General features: G+C 33.6%; 4 protein-coding genes across 5 annotated transcripts; 3 read left to right on the forward strand and 1 right to left on the reverse strand.

The window, feature by feature from the left end:
- Nucleotides 1-558: 558 nt before the first annotated feature.
- On the forward strand, nt 559-2,873 carry LOC125050179 (putative nuclease HARBI1). The gene is made up of 2 exons (XM_047649824.1): nt 559-1,123; nt 1,713-2,873. Exons 1-2 carry the CDS (start codon nt 713-715, stop codon nt 2,511-2,513), a joined length of 1,212 nt encoding a protein of 403 aa, XP_047505780.1. The 5' UTR covers nt 559-712; the 3' UTR covers nt 2,514-2,873.
- LOC125050180 lies at nt 1,129-4,212 on the reverse strand. 2 transcript variants are annotated; one of them, XM_047649825.1, is made up of 2 exons: nt 3,541-4,212; nt 1,129-1,676 (listed from the first exon to the last, which is right to left on the reverse strand). In XM_047649825.1, the coding sequence occupies exons 1-2, from the start codon at nt 3,979-3,981 to the stop codon at nt 1,245-1,247; spliced, it is 873 nt and encodes a 290-aa protein (XP_047505781.1). In that variant the 5' UTR covers nt 3,982-4,212; the 3' UTR covers nt 1,129-1,244. The 2 variants fall into 2 exon arrangements, with proteins under 2 accessions (XP_047505781.1, XP_047505782.1); XM_047649826.1 differs by lacking the exon at nt 3,541-4,212 and adding an exon at nt 2,875-3,421.
- Nucleotides 4,213-4,801: 589 nt separating this feature from the next.
- LOC125050178 (serine/threonine-protein kinase RIO2) lies at nt 4,802-8,341 on the forward strand. Its single transcript, XM_047649822.1, has 8 exons — nt 4,802-4,963; nt 5,043-5,184; nt 5,357-5,525; nt 5,708-5,917; nt 6,592-6,783; nt 7,060-7,231; nt 7,428-7,538; nt 7,903-8,341. The coding sequence occupies exons 1-8, from the start codon at nt 4,898-4,900 to the stop codon at nt 8,320-8,322; spliced, it is 1,482 nt and encodes a 493-aa protein (XP_047505778.1). The 5' UTR covers nt 4,802-4,897; the 3' UTR covers nt 8,323-8,341.
- Nucleotides 8,342-16,270: 7,929 nt separating this feature from the next.
- On the forward strand, nt 16,271-22,904 carry LOC125050195 (sorbitol dehydrogenase-like). The gene is made up of 8 exons (XM_047649874.1): nt 16,271-16,368; nt 16,822-16,855; nt 17,431-17,564; nt 20,266-20,456; nt 20,702-20,886; nt 21,453-21,631; nt 21,790-21,911; nt 22,516-22,904. Exons 1-8 carry the CDS (start codon nt 16,315-16,317, stop codon nt 22,715-22,717), a joined length of 1,101 nt encoding a protein of 366 aa, XP_047505830.1. The 5' UTR covers nt 16,271-16,314; the 3' UTR covers nt 22,718-22,904.
- The last annotated feature ends 1,167 nt before the right edge of the window (nt 22,905-24,071 follow it).

The following is a 24,071-nucleotide window of genomic DNA, read 5'->3' on the forward strand; positions in this document are numbered from 1 at the left end:
ATTAGTATGGATGAAGGTATAAATAGTTACTTTTTTTATATTCCACATTTAAAATACGAATACAATTGTATTTTAAAATTCGGATCTGTAAACAAATTTACTTTACAGGATTATACTTTAGAAAAAATTGCAATGGTTTTGAAAAAGTATATAATTTTTTTAGAAATCATTAAAAAATATTACTCAAAACGTAAATGATGTAAACTTCTTACTTGAAACTAAATATTTTACTGTAAATTTAGCTTGTTAAAACCTTATATTCTTTAAAGGTTTTCTCTTATTTCAGTAAAAAAATGTTAATGAAATAATTTGATTATTAAATTAAGCGTAAAAAGTTTTCAACCAATTATTATTGTTTACCACATTATTTATACATTAATGAGGTTGCTAACTCTATTCAGACCATTTTTTTGTCAACACTGACTTAGCGCACTCTGCTGATGCATTTGAAAACTAATTCACGTTCCAATTAAGCTTCAGCATTATGCGGCATTGTGCGGCACTGAGTCGCAAAATGCTCTGTAATTGGAAAACGCACTCTCCCTTAATTAGTTGGCCTAATTGACTCGTTACCAGCTTTAAAATTAAAAAAAATTACGTTGATGTTGATGTTTTTCTTTAATCGGTCAATTATATTTGCACAATAATAGGAACTGTGCAAATTGTGCAATGTTTTCTTGTTCAGTCGGAGAATAGTTTGATCCCAAGCAATATGTCCACACAAGATTTAGCTGCAGCTGTAGTGTTATTGCTTGTGGCTAAGCGTAAACGTAAACGAACACGTCGTTGGTCGAAAGATTGGTACACGAAAAGGCCAAAATACACTCACGAAAATCTCTTAAAAGACTTGATGTTAACTGAGGAAAAAGACTTTGTACGACTGGACTTGGAACAGTTTCAAGTGCTACTAGAATTGGTCACGCCATTAATTGAGAAAAAAAATACAATCATGAGGGAAGCAATACCACCTTCTCAACGGCTTTCTATAACATTACGGTATTTAGCTACTGGGAATACTCTAGAAGATTTAAAGTTTCATAGTGCTATTTCCCCACAAAGTCTTTCCTTAATAATTATAGAAACCTGCGAAGCCATAATACATGTTTTGAAGAAATTAATAAAGGTAAATAAAGACATTTTTTCATTTATTTATTATTTAATAAACATTTATTTAGCTTTATATATTGAGAGTTGAGACATGTCATTAGCATCATTTTCCTGTTGAGAATTGTCTGTTCTGCTGATTATCCTGTTGGGAGTAGTACATGTTCTGTTGGCAGCTCCTCAGGTGGAAGATCAGAATAGCCAGGCGATGGCGTGCTGTTGTAATTTGTTGGAGTTGGCGTGGCCCTTGTATATGTCGGAGATGGAGTTATTGTTACTGTTGGAGTATTTATTTTAACTGAATTGCGATGTAAAAGACCTAATTGTCCTTCCATGATAATAGCAGCAATAGCACTCTTTGCAAAGATTTGTTGTGTTGGTTCCATTTTCTTTAAATCTGCAGCACAAGACGCAGCCCAGTTTTCATATTCGTCTGGCTTCTGTCTAAGACGGTTAACTGCAAGTTGCATAAGTTCATCATCAGATTTCCTCTTTAATTTTTTATATTTTGTCTTCGGAACTGCATAGGATGTAGTTGTAACTTGATCAGCTTCAATGGTTGAACTATTTTCCTGAAAAAGATAAACAATTTGTTATTTTGTTTTCAGCTACCACAAACTGCCGAGGAATGGAAAAAAGTTGCCAAGGATTTTGAGAGTCAGTGGAATGCTCCTCATGTAATCGGTGCTATAGATGGCAAACACGTGGAAATAAAGAAACCTCCTGGTTCTGGATCATACTACTATAACTATAAAAAAACATTCAGTATTGTGTTGATGGCGGTTGTAAATGCTAACTACGAGTTCATTATGGTTGATGTAGAGACTAATGGACGTGTATCAGATGGAGGTGTGCTGCAGAATACAATATTTGGACAACAATTAAAAAATAATGCTTTAAATATCCCACCACCTGCATTGTTGCCTGGAAGTTCCCGAAAGCTCCCATACTTTTTTGTTGGGGATGATGCCTTTCCAATGTCTCAAAATTTACTGAAACCGTATAGCCAAACTGGATTAACAAAAGAGAATAGAATATATAACTATCGGATATCGCGTGCTAGAAGGATGGTTGAAAGTGTTTTCGGTATACTAGCTACTCGTTTTGGAGTATTTCAAAGAGCATTTCCTTTTGATCCTACAAAAATAAGGAAAATTGTTTTGGCTTGTTGTTATCTACACAATTTTTTGAGGAAATCCCGTTCCTACTTATCTCCATCATTCATGTTTCGTGAAGATAACAAGTCAGGAATAATACACCCACCATCAAAGGAAGTATTTCAGTTGACAGAATTGGAAAAAATCAATAAAAAAAAATCACTGAATATCGCAAAACAAGCACGGGACGAATACAATGGATTTTGTAACAACGAAGGTGCAGTTTCCTGGCAAGAGAAAATGGTTTCGTAATACTTTATGTACTTTTTTTTAAAGGTCAGTACTCACATACGGTATTACTCGATCGAGCTAAACTGTCGAGTAAAACCCATGGCATGGGCTTTCGTCCACACATTGAGCATTGATAATCGAGTGAGGCGCGCCGCGCGCCGTCCAGTATTCACCGAACCGTTCGAGCCAAAGGATGTCTGTGCAACAAAGGAGACGGTGGCTGTATTTAGCAAGTCTCCCAGTGCTTTATAAGAAAATCAAAGAAAATGACAAGAAAAAATGTAAAAGGAGGAACTGAGCTAATGATTTTTTGGATTACTTAATACTAGCTTAATTATAATTACAATTATAAAAATAATAAATAAAAAGTATAGCAATTTACATGTGTTTCATTTAGATTTTCCCTTGTAGGTGAAATCGGACTTGAATCATCTAAAAAATTTAGAAGCTTGAAATACCACAACTTTGTATTATATACTTCTGCAGCGCCACTTCCACTTCGTGATTCACGTGTCTTTTTCCTTTCTTTACGATAAGAAGCACGTAGGCTGTTTATCTTCTTGACCACGGTTTCTTTATTTGCATCCTCATCAGCAGTTTTAAGCACAGCTAGTAATTTATCATAACATTCATTTCTCTTATTTTTGTGGGAGTAATCTTTGGACTTGACATTCCATAAACACTCACACTGTCTATATGTGTTAATAAAGTCTTCTATAGCGCTTTTGGAATAAACTCGCAAATCCATTTCTCTTAAAAACACGTGTTTCAATCACGATAAACAATACCAGACTGACGCTAGCCTCGCGCCACTCGCAGTCACGTACACAAGTTCGAGTCAAGTTTGACGGCTCGCTTCGAGTAGGTTCGAAGGAAATTACTTTCATTTAATTCCATCGAGCCGGCTGGAATTAAATGAAACGATGCGAGCCTTCGAGCTGTGAGTTTTGCGGTCCACACGATGATTTTTACTCGACTTCGAGTAAAACTATCGAGTAATACCGTATGTGAGTACTGACCTTAATAAATCGAAAAAATTAAAATTTACCTGTGTATAATTAGTATCCAAATTAGAATGTTCACTCTCTCCTCCCGGACTACGTATAGTAGACTGAGTATCCATACTAGACTGTAAATCCGATGCGGTTTCCTGATCTTGTAAAAAAAACATTTCATTAAAATACCATAAAGTAGGTTGGTATATGTCGTCTGTACCAGATCCGGATTTCATCGACTGAAGGTGTTTCTTGAGTTCCTTCCGGTAGTTGGTTCTCAAAGAATTGAATTTCTTCTTCACGTCATCTTTGCTTGCCTCAGGAAACATCTCTTTATATTTAGACAACAATGTTTCGTAATCAGCTTTTTTTTTATCACGGTCATGATATTCTTTGCTCTTGACATTCCACAAAGACGACAATTCTCTGTACAATTGGATACATTCGACGATAAACTCTCTTTCCTTAACTTTCGTATTATCTTTTTCTGCCATTTTTGGGAAGCGTGCACGCGTGTGTCCTTGCCGACGAAACACAGGCAAAAAATATTGCGCAATGCTGACCCTACACGACGCAATGGAAAAATATGGTTCAATAAAAATTTTTGTTTCGCTCAAACTTTCGTACAATCATTACGCAATCTTCAATATTACCCCTAGACGATTAATTATATTGCACAATTTTCAATATTGCGCAATATAATTGATCGTCTAGGGGCCGCTTAACATCGATAGTCAACGTAATTTTTTTGACATAACATCGATGTCATAATCGAAAGGCAAACATCGATGTTCGAAATTTATCGAAAACTGAACATCGCATGATTTTTGCATTAATAATTGACAAAGAAATAAAACATAGTGAAATGGTTCGAAATTTATTAAGAAACAGAACAAATTTATTACATATACCGTTATTTTTTATCAACTGACTGAATGAAAAGTAATGTTGATAAAGAAGAACCTTTTAATATATTTCTTTGTTGATAAAGAGTAACGAGGGAGTGAGCTGTGAGAGAGAGAAAGAGCGAGCAAGACTACGACAACTACTACTACTACTACTACCTACGGGCGCAAAGAATGAAATCGCGTTCAAAATTTTAATAAACCTGATTTGTGGATGGTTTCATAGAAGACATAATTTGCTTCGTAAGTTGCATTGGTCGTGTGGGAACTGGGAAGTGGGAGGCCGTGAGTTAACATCGATGTTCGATTCAGTTAACATCGATGTTACGATATTTTTGGTATAGGAACATCGATGTTTTTGCTGTCAATATCGATGATCATCGAGCATCCCTATACGTTGTATTTTTGTAGTCTTAACTCTTAAGTCTTTTATTTTTGGCATGGCTTTAAGTTAACATTGTGTATTTTAAATAATCAAATTGTTTGATTACAATAACTATAAATCATGGGAAAACTCGACGTTGCAATGTTGCGTTACTTAACTGGTGAGGATTTTCGAGTTTTAACTGCGGTAAGTGCTATATTTATAAAAACATTATATAGAAGGTTATATTGACTACTATTTTTTCAACATAATGAATTATTTTCAGGTTGAAATGGGAATGAAGAACCATGAATTAGTGCCAGGGTCTTTAGTTGCTTCAATTGCCAATTTACGTCATGGTGGAGTCCACAAATTGATGAAGGACTTATGTAAACATAGGTTGCTCACGTACGAGAGAGGAAAGCAATGTAAGTTCTAGGCTGTGTACAATTAGTACTTAATACTATGCTAGCAATACAAAATGTAAAAATTGTCTAAAATACCTTTTGATCTAGCTTTTTATTTTTAAAGTTTATTTTTTTGCTGGGGCCTTCAGCTAAGAAGATTTAAAGCTTTTTAATTTGAAATGTTTGATTTCAGATGATGGTTATCGGCTCACAAATTCTGGCTATGACTACTTGGCACTTAAAGCTTTGACAAACAGAAAAGTAATTGCATCATTTGGAAATCAGATAGGTGTGGGAAAAGAGTCTAATATTTACATAGTAGCAGATGAAGATAGAACACCTTTATGTTTGAAATTACATAGGTACAATAATTTTAGTTTTTCATTCTTATGTATAGGTGTACAAAAATTAGTAATGTAAAACTTGGCTACTTAAAAGATTTTTTATTTTTTTAGATTACTGAAGCTATTCAAATTTTGTTTTAATTTGTTGTTTTTAAAATTACATTCATGGTGTTTATTATAATTTTTCTCAATAATTCCAGACTTGGTCGTACCTGCTTTCGTAACGTAAAAGACAAGAGAGATTACCATGCCCACCGCAATCGTGCCTCGTGGCTTTATTTATCAAGAATTTCAGCCACGAAAGAGTTTGCATACATGAAGGCTTTATATGACAGAGACTTTCCTGTACCCAAACCAATAGACTTTAATCGACACTGTGTTGTAATGGAGCTTGTAAATGGAGGACCATTGTAAGTAACTTTGGTAATATTATCCGTCTTAGTATGTTATAAATATTTTATTTTGTTTATTCATTTATTTATTCACAAAAATACATACACTATCCTTACAGTACTAAGCCAATATGATGTTGAAAAAATGAGGGGTTGCACTCCGGGAGTGCAGGCAGAAGTCTACATCCTGCTGCTAACTCATGTAATTAGCAAAAATAATTAATTGTTTTGGAGTGTATCTGATCTGGCCAACTTATTTATCTAATTCTAATATATAAAATTCTCGTGTCACAATGTTCGTTCCCATACTTCTCCAAAACGGCTCGACCAATTCTTATGAATTTTTTTTATGCATATTCATGCAGTAAGTCTGAGAATCGGTTACTATCTATCTTTCAAACCCCTAAGTGATAAGGGGTGTCTGCACCAAAAATTTTGTTTTTATTTTTTAGACAATTTTTTTGTTTTTATTTTTTTATGATACAAGATATATAAATGCACACAACCCCTAATTTTCACCCCTTTACTATCAACCCCTATTTTTATTATAGTAGAGGATAATAATGTTAATGTTATCCACGACTTCAGTTCAATGTGTTTTAGAGTAGTACTGGAGCCATACTTCGCGCTTGAGCAGCTATATCATTTATAATATTTTTTTTAATGTGTTAAACTGTAATTATTATTTTCAGAACACATGTAACCTCAGTATCAGACGTAGAATGGCTATATGATGAGTTAATGGGTCTAATAGTCCGTTTGGGGAACTGTGGTGTCATACATGGAGATTTTAATGAATTCAACATAATGATTGATGAAGATGGACACCCAATTATCATTGATTTCCCTCAAATGGTCTCCACTCGGCATCCTAACGCTGAACAGTAAGTAGATAAATTTCTTTGATTTCTTTGTCTGCTAAACATGTAGTCTTTTCTTCACAATTTTACAAAAAATCATCATATAAACATTTTATGATGATGTCTACAATTTTAGAAAACAACATTTATTTGAATTATTCTAATATTTATTAAGAATATTTTTATAAGGGTATATAAAAGTATAATATACTTTATATTTACATGTTATATTTTTTTTATATATTATGTGTTTTATAATTTTATTGGGATTCTTACTACATGATACTTTTTTTTCTTCAGATATTATGACCGTGACGTACGCTGTATTCGTGAATTCTTCAAGAAACGCTTCAGTTATGAGAGTGAAGAGTACCCAAGGTTTTCAGAATTGGAAAGAGATGACGAACTTGACACTGAAGTATCTTGTTCTGGATACAAACGGGATGTAGCCATTGAAAATGAATTGCTTCAGGTAATTGCTTTATTTTGTTTAACATATTTGGACAGCTCATTATAACTAGCTCAGAGTACTTTTAGTGGTACACAGACAAAGCGCATATTTATAATAAAATTATGTTTTGGAAAATATATATGATTATTAAAGAAACTTGACAATTTACAAAAAAATAATATTTTTAAATTGAAATCTATTTGTCTATGTTTAATAGGAAATGGGTATTGGTCTCGAAGTCAGTGGTGATGAACAAAGTGATACAGAGGATACTAACGAAAACTCCACGAAAATGGATGAAGATGAAATAGCTTGTCTGAGACAAGAGGTAAGTTTTCTTAAATTTTCATACATTTTCTAATTCTTACAGCTTCATTAAATGTTATTCTAACTGCGCATAACCTGGAAGACTGGATTGCATTAGAAAAGAAATATGTGTTAGAAATATCTAATTTCAAACATTTTTTATTGCATTAAAGAAGAATTGTAAAAATAAAAAAGTATTAAACTTTTTTTTATCAATTGTCTTTGCACAAACATACAATTAATAACATAACAATCTAGCCTAACCTAAGACAAATAAGTAATTTAAAACTAACCTAATTTATACAAAAAAAGTCAGTTTTATAAATTCATTTAATTTTAGATATGCTTTACATATGTTTTTAAACATATTATATAAATAATTTTAGGTTGAAGCATCTATTCAACACGATGAAACTGTTCAGAAACTTACTGAAAGAACAGACAATTTATCATTAGATGATGAAGTGCCTACTTTGGTATTAAATCCATCCACTGAACCTGATACAAAAGAAAATACAGAAGATAACGAAGAGAACAAAGAAGATAAAACATCACAGAAGTACAGACTGGCGATGATAGAAAAAGCTTTGTCTGATGTAAGATCTATGAGATCGTATACCTCTGCAAGTACGATAGCCCCCGAGGTGGTTAAATCGCAAGTAAAGAGAAATCTAGAACAGAGGCAGAAGAAGATGGAAAGAAAGAAGGCGATTGCGAAAGGGGAAGCTAGTGCTGTCACAAGACAAAGAAGAGACAACACGGAGACCATCAGAGAGAGTCATGGCTTGTGGGGTTGGGCAGAATAGATATAAAAATATTATACAATTTGTGTTTTATTTCATTCATTTTACTAGAGTCGCGGTGTATATCAAATAACAGGTTTTAATACTAGGTTTAGCTTGAAACGTGTAAATAGTAAGTCCGTCATTTGAGCACGAAGGCGTTATACAGAACCATTGCAAGTGCTAAATGAATTTCTACCTTATGCGGCACCATTTACGGCAGCTTTTTCAATCCACAACACGAAATACTCTCAATAGCGAGATGTGCACATTTTCACGTGTGTGAGTGTAGGGAATCCCGATATATTTATGCATCTTTAAGCATTGCATTTATTACATATATATGTGTATATTTATAACATGTCTTTCCTAACTATATTGCACTCACAAGATTTTTTTTGTTAAAATAATCTGCTGCCTGCTCTATATTAAGTCACCAAATTTAAGTAAAGGAGTTGCTAAGTATGAAAATGGTTTCCATATGTTATGTTAATCTACTGATATGTGGACGTCTCGTAATGGTGACTGGTTTTAGGGTGTTACCGGACATTGATGTTGCGGTGGACATGATCTTGCGATCGATTCTCTTAGTTGTTTTAATGTTGTGTCTTGAGTAAAACGTCACACAGGGCCTTGTATTTAACAGAAGAATTATCGCGCATCGTTTGGGAATAGAACATAGAACGTAAAATAATTCTTGCAATTTCAGACAACGGATCCAATATTAAGTGTGCGTGTGTATAGAGAAATGTTTGGGTCGGAAACATTTCAATTGCTATGTGCATTGTACTAATTTAGTGGTTACTAAGGCAAAATGGAAAAAGAAAATAAACGGGAAATCGCTAAGGCAAAGTCAGAGCCTACTGCCAGATTTGGCGAGAGATTGGCCCACCCTTAGGGGACTCGAACCTTCTGGTTTCAGTACAAGTATAAGGGGGAGGCGCTAGCGGTTAGTTAACTAGTTTCATAGCGAAAGCCTTTTCGAATACACTCTTCTTAAAGCCACAGCTACCATCGGAATATATATCGAACGATTTTAAATTTCATTCATTGCGGTCATTTGGAGGGAAAGACTAAATCAGCCTCCAAAAAGCTTGGTTTGCTTAGCAAGGCAAGACGGTACTTCACTCCGGGCCACCGCAACTGTATAAAGCGCAAATTCGGCCCCTCATGGAGTACTGTTCTCACATCTGGGCGGGGGCTCCCCAGTACCAGCTCCTTCCACTTGACCGTATTCAACGAAGAGCGGTTCGAATCGTCGACGACCAATCCCTCTCCGAGCGGCTGGATCCTTTGGCGTTGCGTAGAGATGTGGGGTCACTCTGCATCTTCTACCGCATTTACCATGGAGAGTGTTCAGAGGAATTGTTCGGATTAATATCTGCAGCTGAGTAACATCATCGGTGGTCGAGGCAGAAAACGAAATTCCACCAGTATCACCTCCACGTCCGCCGTTCCACGACTGAGCGTTTTTCAAGGCAATTTTTGCCGCGCTCCATCACTTTGTGGAACCAGCTGCCCACTGAAGAGAGCGTACCGATTCTTAAAAGGCCGGCAACGCACTCGCGAGCCCTCTGGCATTGAGAGTGTCCATGGGCGGCGGTATCACTTAACATCAGGTGAGCCTCGTGCCCGTTTGTTCTATAAAAAAAATAGTACGATTTCTAAAATTATACAAAATGCACAGAACGTTGTCCCACATTAAAAAAAAAAAAAATTACGGTTCAAGATGTTCCTACCATGTGGAACTCTAAATACTATATGTTAGCGCTTATATTATTAAAAGAGTTGCCGATCGATTGGTGGATTATAGAAAAACTCGTCCTAGTTCTATCGTCCTGTGAAGAAGTAACAAAAGAGATTACCGGCGAAAGATATGTGTCTGATAGTTCGGTTATCCCTATAGGCTATAACTATAGCTTTGAAATCGGCGACGCAGCCTTTACCAGATGACGTGGAAGTGGTAAGGCAGAATATTCTAAATGGACACCAAACACGTTTTTCTTAACTAGAATATAGCCGCACTTTTACGACATGCATGTTACAAACTTTATTTCGAAGACGAAAATACTGCAGAATCCACAAAAAATAATCTTATTGGATTAGGTACCCTAATTTCAGAGGAAACAACAAAAGAAGAACAATAGTATAGAAACCTCTTCGGTATCCGGAACGGAGAACTTGGGTTCATTATTACAAAATATTACGCCCAGTGGTACCGCATTTTCTAGACCCGTGGTTGAAGTTCAACATACATGGATGATTCAGTCATATCAAAATCTCATTTTAGAATGGTGGAAGGCTAATAAAAATTCATACCCACATTTGGTAATACTTGCACGCAATAAATCAAATTCTCTGGCAACTAGTGTGCCCTGTAAAATATTGTTTTTCTACCGCAGGAAATATTTTGTGACCGTAGGACGTCTTGGAGTAATTTTTAAAGTCAATAATTTTAAAAAATATAGCTTGCTGAGAAGAAATATTGTACAGAGTTGTAAATACTGTATATACCTCCATTAATTGTGTAATTATTCAAGATTTGTGTACATACCTATAATAATGTATGATTTAATTGTACGTTACATGTCGGAGCAATGGCGCTGGTATCAGCTGCCGTTATCATTATAATTTAATAATATTATAAGATTAATTATATGAATTAATAGTAGCAGTTTTAAACAATTTTTTATTAAAATTTTAAATATTTGTTTTCAATTAGAGCATTCAATTTCATTTAATCAATAACAAATATGTTTAGCTTTTCATTTAGATGAAAACATCTTATCATTTGTTACAAATTCTACCTTCGATAGAACTCCAACAACTAGGTCAAAATAAAATGTACTATTTATAAAGTAGTTTCTGTAGTAGTTTACTTATACAATTACAATTCAATAATGATTTTTTAAATAAGTCAATTTTTTATAGTAAACGAAGATAAAATTTAACGAATAAAAGCACCGTAAAGCTAAATAATATATTTTTTATTCATTCTCCTATAAATATCAGCTTATTCTGATCACAGATTTAAAAAAATATATGTAGGTATTGTATTTTTGTAACCTGTGCATTGCTTTTAAGAAGGTCTTTATTTATATATGTCACCGTAAAATTGTAAAAACCGTTAGATTGTAATCTATCTCGCGAGATTATAAACTGTCGAAAGATTGTGAACCTCAACGAACTGCTTACAAATTAACGTATTATAATTCGGTAGTTATATGAAATTGTTGGGAAGTAAAATTAATCTGTAATTGACCAAGGAAGTTTGAATGATAACTAAGTTAGTGTAGTACAATCTACCGAATAATAATACGTTAAATTGTAAGCAGTACGCTGAGGTTCACAATCTTTCGACAGTTTATAATCTCGCGAGATAAATTATAATCTAACGGTGTTTACAATTTTACGTTAACATATACACATATTAGTTTAATAAAAAGTTAATGCTCAAGTCAATGTTCAGTGATCTGTGAAGCAATAGCATACTCAAGCAATACTTAACTTATGGTAGGTATTTAATTCCTATATTTTGGTGACACAGTCGTATATGTACTTCTAAATACTTGTGCAACTATTTTTTGTTAAGTAGTTGTAGGGGAGACCGGGTACAAAAGTAACGGCTGGTCGAAAGTAACAAATGCTCTCTAGATTCATCCAATGGGCGAAAACAGCTTCGCCGCCGTCAGGCGATAGCTGAGAGCGCCCCCCTCACTTGTAGTTAGTCGCCGCGTACTCCACGCACTCTTAGGTTGTGTGAGAGGATACTACGTGTTTTTACAAACCAAAACTAAGTTTTTCGATATTTTGTTATTTAATGTTTACATAGTCGTAAAAGGATGGTAGTAATCTGAATGTTTGCATATCTATTTTTGATTAGATTGATTGTACATTGTTTAAATTTGTTTTTGTTAAGCACGTTCCGTTTTTAAGTTATATTTCATGTTTCAACAAAAATGAGGAAGGGTACAAAAGTAACATAGTCCTATGGGTACACAAGTAACAAACAAACCTAGCAAGATTGTTGCTCAAAAAGGAACTAAACAAGTAGGTGCAGTAACCTCAGAACGTGGAAGATTAGTAACTATTGCTGTTGCGATTAATGCTCAAGGAGGACACATCCCTCCTTTTTCGTATTCCCATTGAAACAATTCCAAGACCACATGATTCTTGAGAGTCCTGTTGGTTGTGCCGGAGCTGGCAATGCTAGTGGATGGATGCAGAATGCAGAACTTTTACTTTTTAAATAAATAATTGTTGATTAAACATATAATATTGTATTAATTACCAACCTCTTCGTCTTGTTACTTTCGACCTGCCTACGTGGTCGAAAGTAACAACTGACGATTTTTTTTTAACTCTCTGTTATTCATATAAAACACACCATAGTAAAATAAATCGAGCTGCTAGTGTAAAGAACATAAACTGATATATTATATATGGTTATATTAATTTAATGACAATATTAAAACCTAGCCACAAATCAAGTGTGAAGTACAAAGTGTTACTTTTGTACCCGGTCTCCCCTACTCCTAAGGGCTAAGTTTACCCTTTCTGTGTGTCTTTTTGATTTAACATAAGTGGCTTAGCCTTAAGACTTTTCCTTATATATCCTCTAAACCAAATTATTGTGGAATCAAAGTGATTTTTTTTCTTCAATGCTCCCTAGTCCATAAGGAGTCTGCGAGCAGGAATATTAAATATTAATACGAATCGATTATCATTTATCTCATAAAATTCGTTTAATCATATTTTGTTCATGAATGGGATCTCTCAGTGTTCGTTGGCCTTAAGAGCCTTTACAGCTCAGCTCGGGCTGACATAGCGAGCATAGCTCGGCCGAGACAGTTACCACTATGTACAATATGCTTTAGCATAACAATACATACCACGTTTTCAGATGCAACAACTGCCATCTAGTGATCAGCGTGATAATCAATTTATTGACTAAACACAAAGTCAAAGTTAAGATTTATAATATAACTTCGAAACTTGATATGTGAGATATCTATTGACGTGTATATTTAAAATCGGATTATAGTTACGTGAACTTGATGAATATAGCGTTTTGTTTTTAAGAATTTTAAAAGATTTGAGAGAAAATTATTTCTTAAACAAGAAGTAAGTAAGTGCACGATATTCATAACGCCCGAACCATAGTTCAAAGAGTTATATAATTGAAATTGATAAGATTATAGTACTTTTGTTTTTAATGTAAGTTGTTTATAAGCTTTGCAAATAAAGATTAATATTATCATTATTATAAACTACGTATTATCATAAATGTAATAGAAAGAAGTGCAATCATAAAGATTACCTATCTTTTGCTTTCCTGGGGGTTAATACAAGAATACTACTTAGGGTCTATATCTAAAAAATCTACCTATTCTTACTACCTACTTGTATAAACTAAATCAGTCTATTTGTACCGTTTTTACTTTTACGAAAGTATCATTTCTGTAAAATTATCGTCACTGTAGAACGATAACCTCGTATGTTAAAACCTCGCACTGTAGAATGATAAAAAAATGTTTCATTTCGTCAATGTTCGTTAAAATATTATTATGTGCTTTTGCCCATAGTTTTGGTAGTTACGAGTTTACGCTGTGTTAAAAAAAACATATAGAAGAAAGGAGAAGAAGCAACGTCAGCGTAGTGGTTGAAGAGGCTTTGAATTATTATTCAGCTTCTCGGCCACGAATCTGCCTGTTCGCGTGGTTGATTTAGGGTATTACATATATAAAAAAACCGAGGTGATTTCTACTTCTACTTTCTACTACGCTTAAAAATTTAATGATACACAAAAATGCGCGTGGTAACTTACACTTTATCAAGTAGTCATAGGTCATTGACGTTAATGCCGCAAGGGTAACACATTTAAATGATTACGCTTACGTAAACATAAATATCTCATCATATTTGTAAATATATGTGTGAGGTCGAATCCGTTTTGATACTGAAAACTACGACAAAGTTATCTGGCAAACTTATTTTATTCATTTTGGCTGTTTTTTTTAGTATAAATTGTGTTTTGGTAACAATAAGGCTTAAATTTTATACGGGGTTATTATTAAGTGGCAACCCAATCGGGGACCAACTGTCGTTGGTCAAATATGAATTCTGAACCCGACTTCAAAGTAGGTAAAAGCATTAATTATTAGGAAATAAAAGTTTATCGCCAATCAAGATTTCTATTCTAACAAGACGTACCTAGTCCAATAGTTTGGCATAATTTATTGTACGTCGCTAGTCAAGGCCTCGATAGAAGTTTTAACTATAATAGTTTTTGTGAGAATACCGACTGCCCTCGTTGTCCGTGCAGCTGCCCCGCGGTCATAGATGTAACTAGAAATATAATAGAACAGATGTACAATTTGTGGGTGCGTCAGATTTTTTGTATATTTGAAATTACGAACATGTTCCTATACTTGAAACGGCCCAAAGATATTTGGAGAGTCGAAATTCTGTGGATTTTATTCATATACATATATACATTGATTTCAAGATAATTCTGAGACACTTGACTTCATTAATGTATTATGATTGATTAATGTATTAAATCAGTTTATTCAAATCTTCATTTTAACAAATATCAATATAAAGTACTGACATGGAATTAGATCCCAAAACAATATAGTTTATCCGAATAAGTAAGTTTTTTTAAATTTAATCGGATAATTTTTACTTTTCACTTTAAAAAAAATAAGTTTTTACTAATAATTAGAATGCGCATTAATCTCTTACGCTAACATTATTATAAATAGTATATTATGTCCTCGTGATTTAATATTTTATTTACTAATAGACACGTTTGTCTATTTCATTAATCAATAACCGAAAAAAAAATAATGTCCTCTCGTTGTTGGAAATTGCGTCCGAATGTGGATATTAAACGCTTAATCACAAGGCTTACATTACAACATCAATCCAATATAATTATACATTACTGCTAGTCCAGCAACAAATATGAAGAATCTTAAAGCATTCCGTTGTTTGGCGCTAAACATGATTTGCTAACTCAAATACGCGTATTCTCAAAACTCACAGTACACAAACAAAAAACTACAAAACTCAAGACTAGATTGTGGCTCGATATAAAGCTTCTGAATTTAGCATTCAGAAGAAATCAGAAGCGACAACTAAATGAGAATTTATAAACTCCTTTGATAAAACCTAGATTAGAAAAGATTTTATGTTATTAATAGCACATACTGTTATTTAAACGAAATAAATCAAATAAAGAAGTCTACATTTCTACTGAATTACAAAATAATTTTACACTACGCTAAAACTAATTTAGTGGCCTCTGCCGTCTGCGGCTTAAGTCGCACCTAAGCCTATGAATTTAATTATCTATATACCTACCTACGCATTGATAATCATTAATACGTACTATTAAATTTAAAACCGAAAACAGGTTTTATTAAACAAATTGACGACGTCGTATCAAATGTGCAAAAAAATTCCATATTTGTTATGCTAATCTATTTTAATTTATTGTCGGAACATTGCCAAATTATTTAAAATAATGAAAAACTAAGAGGCCCGACCAGTGACGTTGATAGTGACGCAAAACCCCGCCTTCCAAATTTACTTCAATGTCCGGTATCAAAGTCAAATTATTATTTATTTAGGGTTTTTGTTGATAAGCATAGCGTTCATTAGTCAAATTAGTTTTAGCCGAGACGAACTACGATATTCATATTCGTAAATAATGCAAACCAGTGCCGCATAACTTTTAAGTCTTCATGTTTTTATTATCTCGTAAATACTTGTTAAAAAGATATAATTGCAAGTTACATTACAACTTTTAATTATTTTCTTTTGACAAAAATAAGCAATTTATTAGGTAAACCTTTATTTTATTTTAATAAGTAAAACTCTTCAAACACTCAACCATTACCATAATTTCATTAATAAAGCCGCTAATTACGTAACGGATTTATGTTTTATCTACGATATAATTTATCGACAGTAGTGGATTGACAGTTGTGAACCGCGCACGCGCAGAAAATGGCTCAGGATAACCTAACTGCAGTGCTGTACAAGCCAAAAGATTTGCGTCTCGTGAGTTCACCTTTGTTTTTATAAGTCTGTAGAGAACTATGTAATATTTAATTATTATATTTATTTTCTGTTTTTATGACTGAAATTTTAATGAAAATTTAATCGATTTAAAATAAATGCTATGCTACAAATACTACATATTAATCAGATTTTTTTTTACTTATTTAGATTTTATCCTTTAGCTTTATAATCTAGATAATAATTGTTGCTACAGTTAAATATTTAAATATATATACGATGCAAATTATCTTTTATTACTCTAACTAATTAATAAAATAAACCTTGGATTCAATTAGTTCTTATTATTCAGTTACGTAGTAAAACATTAATAGATTTAATTGTATAATTCTAAAACAAAAAAATAACGTTATCATTTGTTTTCCTATTAGACCTTAATTTGTCACAGAACAAAGTTTTCCTTGAATTTTAATTACAATTTTATACTTATTACAGGAACAAACGCAAATACCAGAAATTAATGACGATGGTAAGTAAAATGACTACTTAGACAATTACGTATAATATTAAAATACACAACTATAAAAAAACGTTATAGAAAAACCTTCAACAATGTTTTAATATTATATAGTTCTATAAATAATTATGTAATTGTCATTTAAAAGTGTTGAGGATAGCATAAGAAAAAGAACAGCCAAGAAAGCCTTTTAGAGATACATTAGATCTTACGATAAATTGTTACGCTATCAAACTATTTATCTATCTATCTATTATTTAATCACCTTCCTAGAAGTTATAGATCACTGCCATGTAATATTTTCAAGGGTAAGGTGATTAAATTTTTAAAGACAAGGTGCCTTTATTGCGTGAGATTGCGTGAGAGGTAGATTTTAGACCATAAGTTTGACAACAATTATAAATAATTTAACTATTACTATGACATTATGTTAATGTTCTTATTATATGAAATTATAAAAATTAATATGACATTTGCATGTCTATATTTATATGGCTGATTGTGCGGATTTTTATAATTAATCGATCTAATCGTATCACTATCTTTAATAAACAATTTATTTATTAAACCAAGATGATTTATTTCAGAGGTCCTCCTGCGCATGGATTGTGTGGGTATTTGCGGATCAGACGTGCACTACTGGCAACACGGCTCCTGCGGTCACTTCGTTCTCAAGAGACCCATGATTATGGGACACGAGGCGTCTGGTGTTGTCGCTAAGGTATGCCACTATTTCCCATTTCATGGTCAATTTAAAGAAAAAACATTCGTAAGTACATTGTAATATTTATTTATGTTATTATTAATCCGCTAACACCAGATACTCTACCACAACTCTAAGTAAATCATTTAATAACAAGTTTTAACAGCACTTACAGTAAACATAATTTTTTTCTTGATCGGAACCAAGGTGCCTTTTAGCCTATTGTCATTTGTTACTAAGTTTATAAAGAAATATAATTTAATTATAAAGAGTTCTTATATAGCGTTATATATGTTGTATGATAATTGGATCGAATGCAGGTTACAAACTGTGATAAGTTTAATTTTATTACAGTAGGTATATAATGATAACTATTATCGTAAATGTTGACAACTTTCAAGATGGATTATTTGTTATACAATTAATATGATTTTTAAATGAATACCATGACTTTATAAACGTATGATTATTATTCAAAAATAAACCATGAACTTGTTTGACAAGATAGCGATACAAGTGCGTCCGGAAGTGTGTCTTGAAAAATATGCGTTAAAGCAGGATTTTTAACCTGCGTTAGAATGTGGTTATTATTAGTTACGCTGCTGACATGAAATTGAAGATTAATTTAGAATTGCGATTAACTATGCATATGTCAGTATTATGCCACCTTATAAAATATGTTATCCACGTTGAATAACACGTCTTAAATTAAATACGATCTGTAATACAATATTGTTATTGCTTCTGTAGTTGAGTTACTGAAGAGCCATCCAATGAAACTGTGAAGATAAAAACTTATCATTTACAAATTAATTAAATTGTTTTTTCAAGGATTTAGCGCAGCCATAAAAGATTGTTTTGTAGCATTAAAATATTATGTAGTTCCACCATAAAATTTAAGTATCACAATGATTAGATAAAACTTTAAACTCAAGAAACACGTAGCTACATAATATATTAAAAAACAAAAGGTTTTTATTTTATTTATTTCTTCGTATTGAGCTAATAGGTTCAAATTTAAATTATTTGTACTTGTCGAGGAAGGAAGGTTCTTTTGTTCCGAACTAAAGATAGGATCCGACCAGTCTAACCACGGACTGCCGACCCCACTGTCTGAGGTCGAGAATTCTTGCTCCTTGCGTCAGAAAACCTTTGTTAGCGGGGTTTAGGGTCTTAGGGTCATCGCAGTGATTGTAGCCTTTGGTTGTGGGTGTCGCTACATATTTATTGTCCACAAAGTATTTATAGACGAGAGGGTACGGGTATAACTAGCTATATTATATCCGTTTATAAAAGAACAATCATATAAAAAAATAAGAAAATACTTATTTGATATATGTGTATGTCTTAAAATAGACAACCTTGCGACGTTAGCGTAATCAATGCAATTCTAATAGCATGCAGTTTAACTGCCTTTGAATGCACCTTGGACAAATGCGATGCGATCCTTGTCTAACATATTTGTATTTTTATTCCTTCCCAGTTCAGCTAGGAAAAAAAATAAAAAATATGTATTATGATAGCCTTATTTAACCCAGTTTTCAGTGTAAGCCATTGAAATGTAGAAATTTGCGTTTGTGAAGAATAAATAGGATTCAAATATCTGTATCACTACAAATACTAGTACTATCTACTAGTAATTATCTTAAATATTACTTTATTTTTCGACGTAGTCCTTAACTTTCAGGTTTCCACACGTTTTTTTTCTAAAACTATTTTTTTTTCATCTTCTTAATCCCTCAAAAGAATGTACCGCGGTGATTACTGCGTCACTATCTTCAAATTAGTGCCTCCTGTGATGTTCCTTTAACGGCGGAAGTAGGTAGAAGAAGGTAGAAGTTCTTCCTCTCCGTTTGAACTCAGTACACCAACACGCAACTCTCGAGCATAGAGCAGCATGAGCTACTAATATTACTTTTTTATCTTGATTTACCAGCTCCGTAGTTTTCAAGCAGATATGTTTTATGGTAATAAAACACACACAAAATCAATAAGAACAAGTTCCGACAAAACGACGCAAAAAAATGACTTCTATATTTAAAAAACAAAAGAGAAATGATGTTTTTTATCATTGTTATAATCAGCCCTGCGATTCTGTAACTCACTTTTCGAACTCACACAGCGGTTTTCGCATTGGCGGTCGCTCTCAAATCAGTCGTGAAGCAGTCATTTTATGATTTGGCATTCTGAAAAGGTGGGAGCTGTGTGAGTTCGAAAAGTGAGTTACAGAATCGCAAGGCTGATGTCTGCGATATGCCTGACAGTATTTTTTTTCTTTCCAAGGAATGTATCGCATTATTACTATTTATTAACTTACGTAACTTTTACACACAAATAAAAGAAAATTGATAATTTTTATCTATTTCTTGTGTTCTGTTCTGTTTACACAGCTAACTAAATTTAATAAACAAATAGAGTGTTTTTGATTGCCGTGACTGCCTATCCGTTAGAACCCTGGCAAATAGGATTACTATTTATACTTCTAATAACTCGTTTCTAAAATTTCACATAAAAAAAGGCGGACGACGGAAAACCTCACAAGGAAACCAACTTATGTCTAATACCGTTAATTGTGTGCGTGACTATAAAAACTGATCCTTGACTTGTCTATAAAGAAAAATAATCAAGAAGATAGATTCAGAAATTTGAGACCAGAATCGGGCTGTAGCGTCAGTAGTTTTTTTTGAGATAACGGACATAATATTTGTATGTTTTTCAGATCGGCAATAAAGTAAAGAACCTACAAGTTGGTGACCGCGTTGCGATAGAGCCAGGAGTTCCGTGTCGCTATTGCGAGTTCTGCAAAACAGGCCGATACCACCTGTGTCCGGACATTCAGTTCTGCGCCACCCCTCCAGTTCACGGGAACCTGACCAGATATTACAAGCATGCTGCTGATTTTTGTTATAAGTAAGTTTATTTCTCTATTAAAATAGATTTTTTATTCTAGTCTTTATAGATTTTGTTAGACGTTAAACATTAATTCACTAACTAATTTAATCATCAACTTATGGCGACAATTATCCTACGGGCAATGACACTAACAGCACTTATCTGCCGAATGCCCAAAAATATTTGGAACATCGAAGTATCAGATGAAATCTGCCATCATGTTTTGGACACAAGAATTTAAAGAGATTGTATATTTCAACCAGACTCCCAGACCACGTGACAATGGAAGAAGGTGCACTGTTAGAGCCCTTGTCGGTGGGAATTCACGCGTGTCGCAGAGGCGGAGTCACGGCTGGCGATGTGGTTTTAGTTCTGGGAGCTGGCCCGATTGGTCTCGTCACCATGTTGGCGGCTAAAGCTATGGGGGCAAGCAAGATTCTTATAACAGGTGGGTTAAATATAAAACTAACATGGAGTTTATTCATATTTATATAGGATGCAGTAAACCTTTAGATAAAAATATATACGTTTTTTATATATTATTATTATTGAAAAAAAAAATATTGAATTTAGAATGATAGAAACTTAAGCCAGTGCTTTTTATTGGTGAAAAATAGTCGTTGCATTGCCATTGAGAATGTAAAGTATATAATATGATTTATGAAATCTGATGTTTTGTCAGATTTAACAGTTATTTTCCTTTATTAGTAGGTAGTTTTCCTCGAGTACGCTCTGCACTGGCCTTTCTGTATTTACTACGAGCCAACCTCCAGTCCACTTAATCGGTGGGCTGGCCGCGCCGTCATTTGTTCAGCCCAGGTCTCTATTCAAGGAGCCTGCGGGTTCCATCGGTTCTTGTCCATGCACTATGTGGCCTGCCCACCACCACTTAGATGTTGCGACAGCCCTTACTACGTCGCTTAGGCCTTTCTTCTCACGAATGGCCTCATTTCATACGCGATCGCGAAGGGAGATGCTAAGCGTTGTCATATATATATTTAATGTACTTTGCAGATATCCTTGAGTCCCGTTTACAAATCGCAAAGAAATTGGGTGCGGACTTCACCCTTTTAGTATCGAAGGAGTCCACCGAAGCCGACCTCGTAATGCGGGTTCACGAGTTGCTAGGAGGACATCCTGATATCTCCATAGATGCTAGTGGAGTTCAGAGTACAGTCCGACTGGCATTATTGGTAAGTTATATAGTTTCACAGCGTGATTCTCAAAATAAAAAGTATCATGCAAGCAGTGTACAAGTTTACTTTGATATAACAAACAGGTAGCAAATTTAGATACTTTAAATACTATACATAGTAAATAGCAGTATTTTAAATTCCTTTACTTATTGCAGGCAACGAAGTCAGGTGGTGTTGTGGTGTTAGTGGGTATGGGCAACCCGGAGCTTACTTTGCCCTTGGCCGGAGCTATGGCGCGAGAGGTCGACATACGCGGGATTTTCAGATATGTCAATGAGTCAGTTCACTTTCTACTAATTCCACATAAGCTTTACTCTTCTTAAAGAATATGACAATGACAATTTAGTTATACACTAGAAGGATTTTTAACATTTTATCGGTCTGTTTGTTTTCGCTGCATCTAAAACAATTAAACTAGTGTGTGCATTGACGTTATAAGAGAGTTAAAAAGGAAGAATACCAGATATTGTATAAAAGAAAAGTACTATTGGTATTATTCATTATTAGGACCAAAATTACAGTATACCTTAGACAAGGCAGCATAATTTTTAACGTTATTTAATTGATCAAAAAGCACTTGAAAGGTCAATTGGTCTGAACATTAAGTCAATGTTTATAAATAATATTATCCGTAGTACCTCGGCGTCCGCCGTTCCACAACTGAGCGTTTTTAAGGCAGATCCGCCGTGTACCACTATGTGGAACCCACTGAAGTATTATTATACACGACCTCTCAGGCATTGAGAGTGTCCATGGGCGGCGGCATCACTTAACTTTCTTCCGTTTGCCTCTGTTCTATAAAAATAATAATAATAATAATAGATTTATTCAAGCAGACAATCAAAAGTCCATATGGTTATATCTGTTTTCATAAATTTCAGATACCCAATAGCACTTGCCATGGTTTCCAGCGGACAAATTGACGTCAAGCCATTGGTCACTCACCATTTCACACTCGAGCAAACCCTGGAGGCATACGAAGTTGCTCGTCAAGGGACCGGAATCAAAGTCATGATTCACGTAGAACCCAAAGATATGAATAATCCTAGAAATTCTGAAAACGTAAATTGTTTAAACTATTAAATTAATATATCAATAAAACATAAAAAAATCTTAAAATATTATTATCTCTGTCTCTAATAGTTCACTTACCACTGTCATTGTTAAGTCAGGCTTATATCTATAGCTAACCGTTTAAACTTTATTTATTTATCCCGAGAATTGTATTGTAAAAAGTTAAAAGTTTATTTAATAAATGTAAATAGATAGATGTTTTTCATTTTTATTCTGTGAAATAACAGCGAATCGTAACCGAATTGATTGATCTGTAGTCAAAATGAATTGTAAAAAACACTATTTTTATAAGATTCGCATAAAGCTGTTAAATATTTACCAAAAAAACTGTTTTCGCTAATCCTTTCATCCTTGAATCTCTAGTTTTCTGTCTGTCTGTCTGTGTCTGATCTAGTTTTTATCCCATTATAAATAAATATAATGGTATAAATTCAAAATAAAATCTAAATTCCTCAAAACTTTGGCTTGAATGATTTCCAAGTCTGTATCACTTATATGTACTTGAAAGAGTTGGCACACCCTGTCGACTGAAACAGTTCTTGTGTTAAATGAAACTCAAGACCTTACTGAAAATAGGTAAGTTAAAAAGCACTAAAGTGGTAGGAATGTGAAAAAAAATTGTACATTTAATTACGAACGAACATACGAAATTATTTTACAATCCCATCTTAACATGTACATAAATAAAACGTCAAAACATTTTTTCTAAGTCACACTTACTAGTTCAAACGTAATGAATAGTTTAACTTAAACTTCTTTAATAATTTTACGCATGTATATTTCTCCAGGCCAACTGGGTCATCGCGGATAATTTTTATTGACTCTAGCCATATAAGCAGAAGATTAAGATTATGGCGCTGACACGCTCTTTTTCCTAACTCACGTAGGTACTCCAATGGGACGCATATTCGACACAGCCGGTCACGAGATCAAGTATCGACGTCTTAGCTTATCTAAAGCACGTCAGGGTTGCTTAAATGCCCCTAATTTCCTAACTTTCCTAAAGCTCTAAGTTGGAAAGTGCAATTCAAACAGAATATACCAAGGCGTATTTTTAATCTCAGCTCCATCTAGGAGTTTAACCTCGTGATCTACAGTTGAACATGCTATGCGCCACTATTTCTTATCTCGTGTTAGTATACAGTAGAATATTATCTAATAACTATCAAAGTACAAGTCTATATTTATTTACCACAGATATCGTTAGGGCGTAATAAATCTATTGTTCTTCTCTTTACTTATTACTAAGATACTTTGGTTTGAGATTAATGATAAATCGAATAAATAGTCATTTTCATGAAATCTGATGTTAGTACAGTGATCAATATACATATTATTACTGAATTCTTATTAAATAATAGGT

Source organism: Pieris napi, chromosome 6 (assembly GCF_905475465.1).
Source record: "Pieris napi chromosome 6, ilPieNapi1.2, whole genome shotgun sequence".
Taxonomy (NCBI): domain Eukaryota; kingdom Metazoa; phylum Arthropoda; class Insecta; order Lepidoptera; family Pieridae; genus Pieris; species Pieris napi.

Bases quoted from the DNA above. Each gene is read 5' to 3' on its own strand.
- LOC125050179 (XM_047649824.1), top strand. From the start codon at position 713: ATGTCCACACAAGATTTAGCTGCAGCTGTAGTGTTATTGCTTGTGGCT. The intron at 1,124-1,712 runs GTAAATAAAGAC...TTTTGTTTTCAG, and splicing joins TTTTGAAGAAATTAATAAAG to CTACCACAAACTGCCGAGGA.
- LOC125050180 (XM_047649825.1), bottom strand. From the start codon at position 3,981: ATGGCAGAAAAAGATAATACGAAAGTTAAGGAAAGAGAGTTTATCGTC. The intron at 1,677-3,540 runs GTAAATTTTAAT...TATCTTTTTCAG, and splicing joins TGGATACTAATTATACACAG to GAAAATAGTTCAACCATTGA.
- LOC125050178 (XM_047649822.1), top strand. From the start codon at position 4,898: ATGGGAAAACTCGACGTTGCAATGTTGCGTTACTTAACTGGTGAGGAT. The intron at 4,964-5,042 runs GTAAGTGCTATA...AATTATTTTCAG, and splicing joins ATTTTCGAGTTTTAACTGCG to GTTGAAATGGGAATGAAGAA. The intron at 7,539-7,902 runs GTAAGTTTTCTT...AAATAATTTTAG, and splicing joins TAGCTTGTCTGAGACAAGAG to GTTGAAGCATCTATTCAACA.
- LOC125050195 (XM_047649874.1), top strand. From the start codon at position 16,315: ATGGCTCAGGATAACCTAACTGCAGTGCTGTACAAGCCAAAAGATTTG. The intron at 17,565-20,265 runs GTATGCCACTAT...TATGTTTTTCAG, and splicing joins CGTCTGGTGTTGTCGCTAAG to ATCGGCAATAAAGTAAAGAA. The intron at 21,632-21,789 runs GTAAGTTATATA...TACTTATTGCAG, and splicing joins CAGTCCGACTGGCATTATTG to GCAACGAAGTCAGGTGGTGT.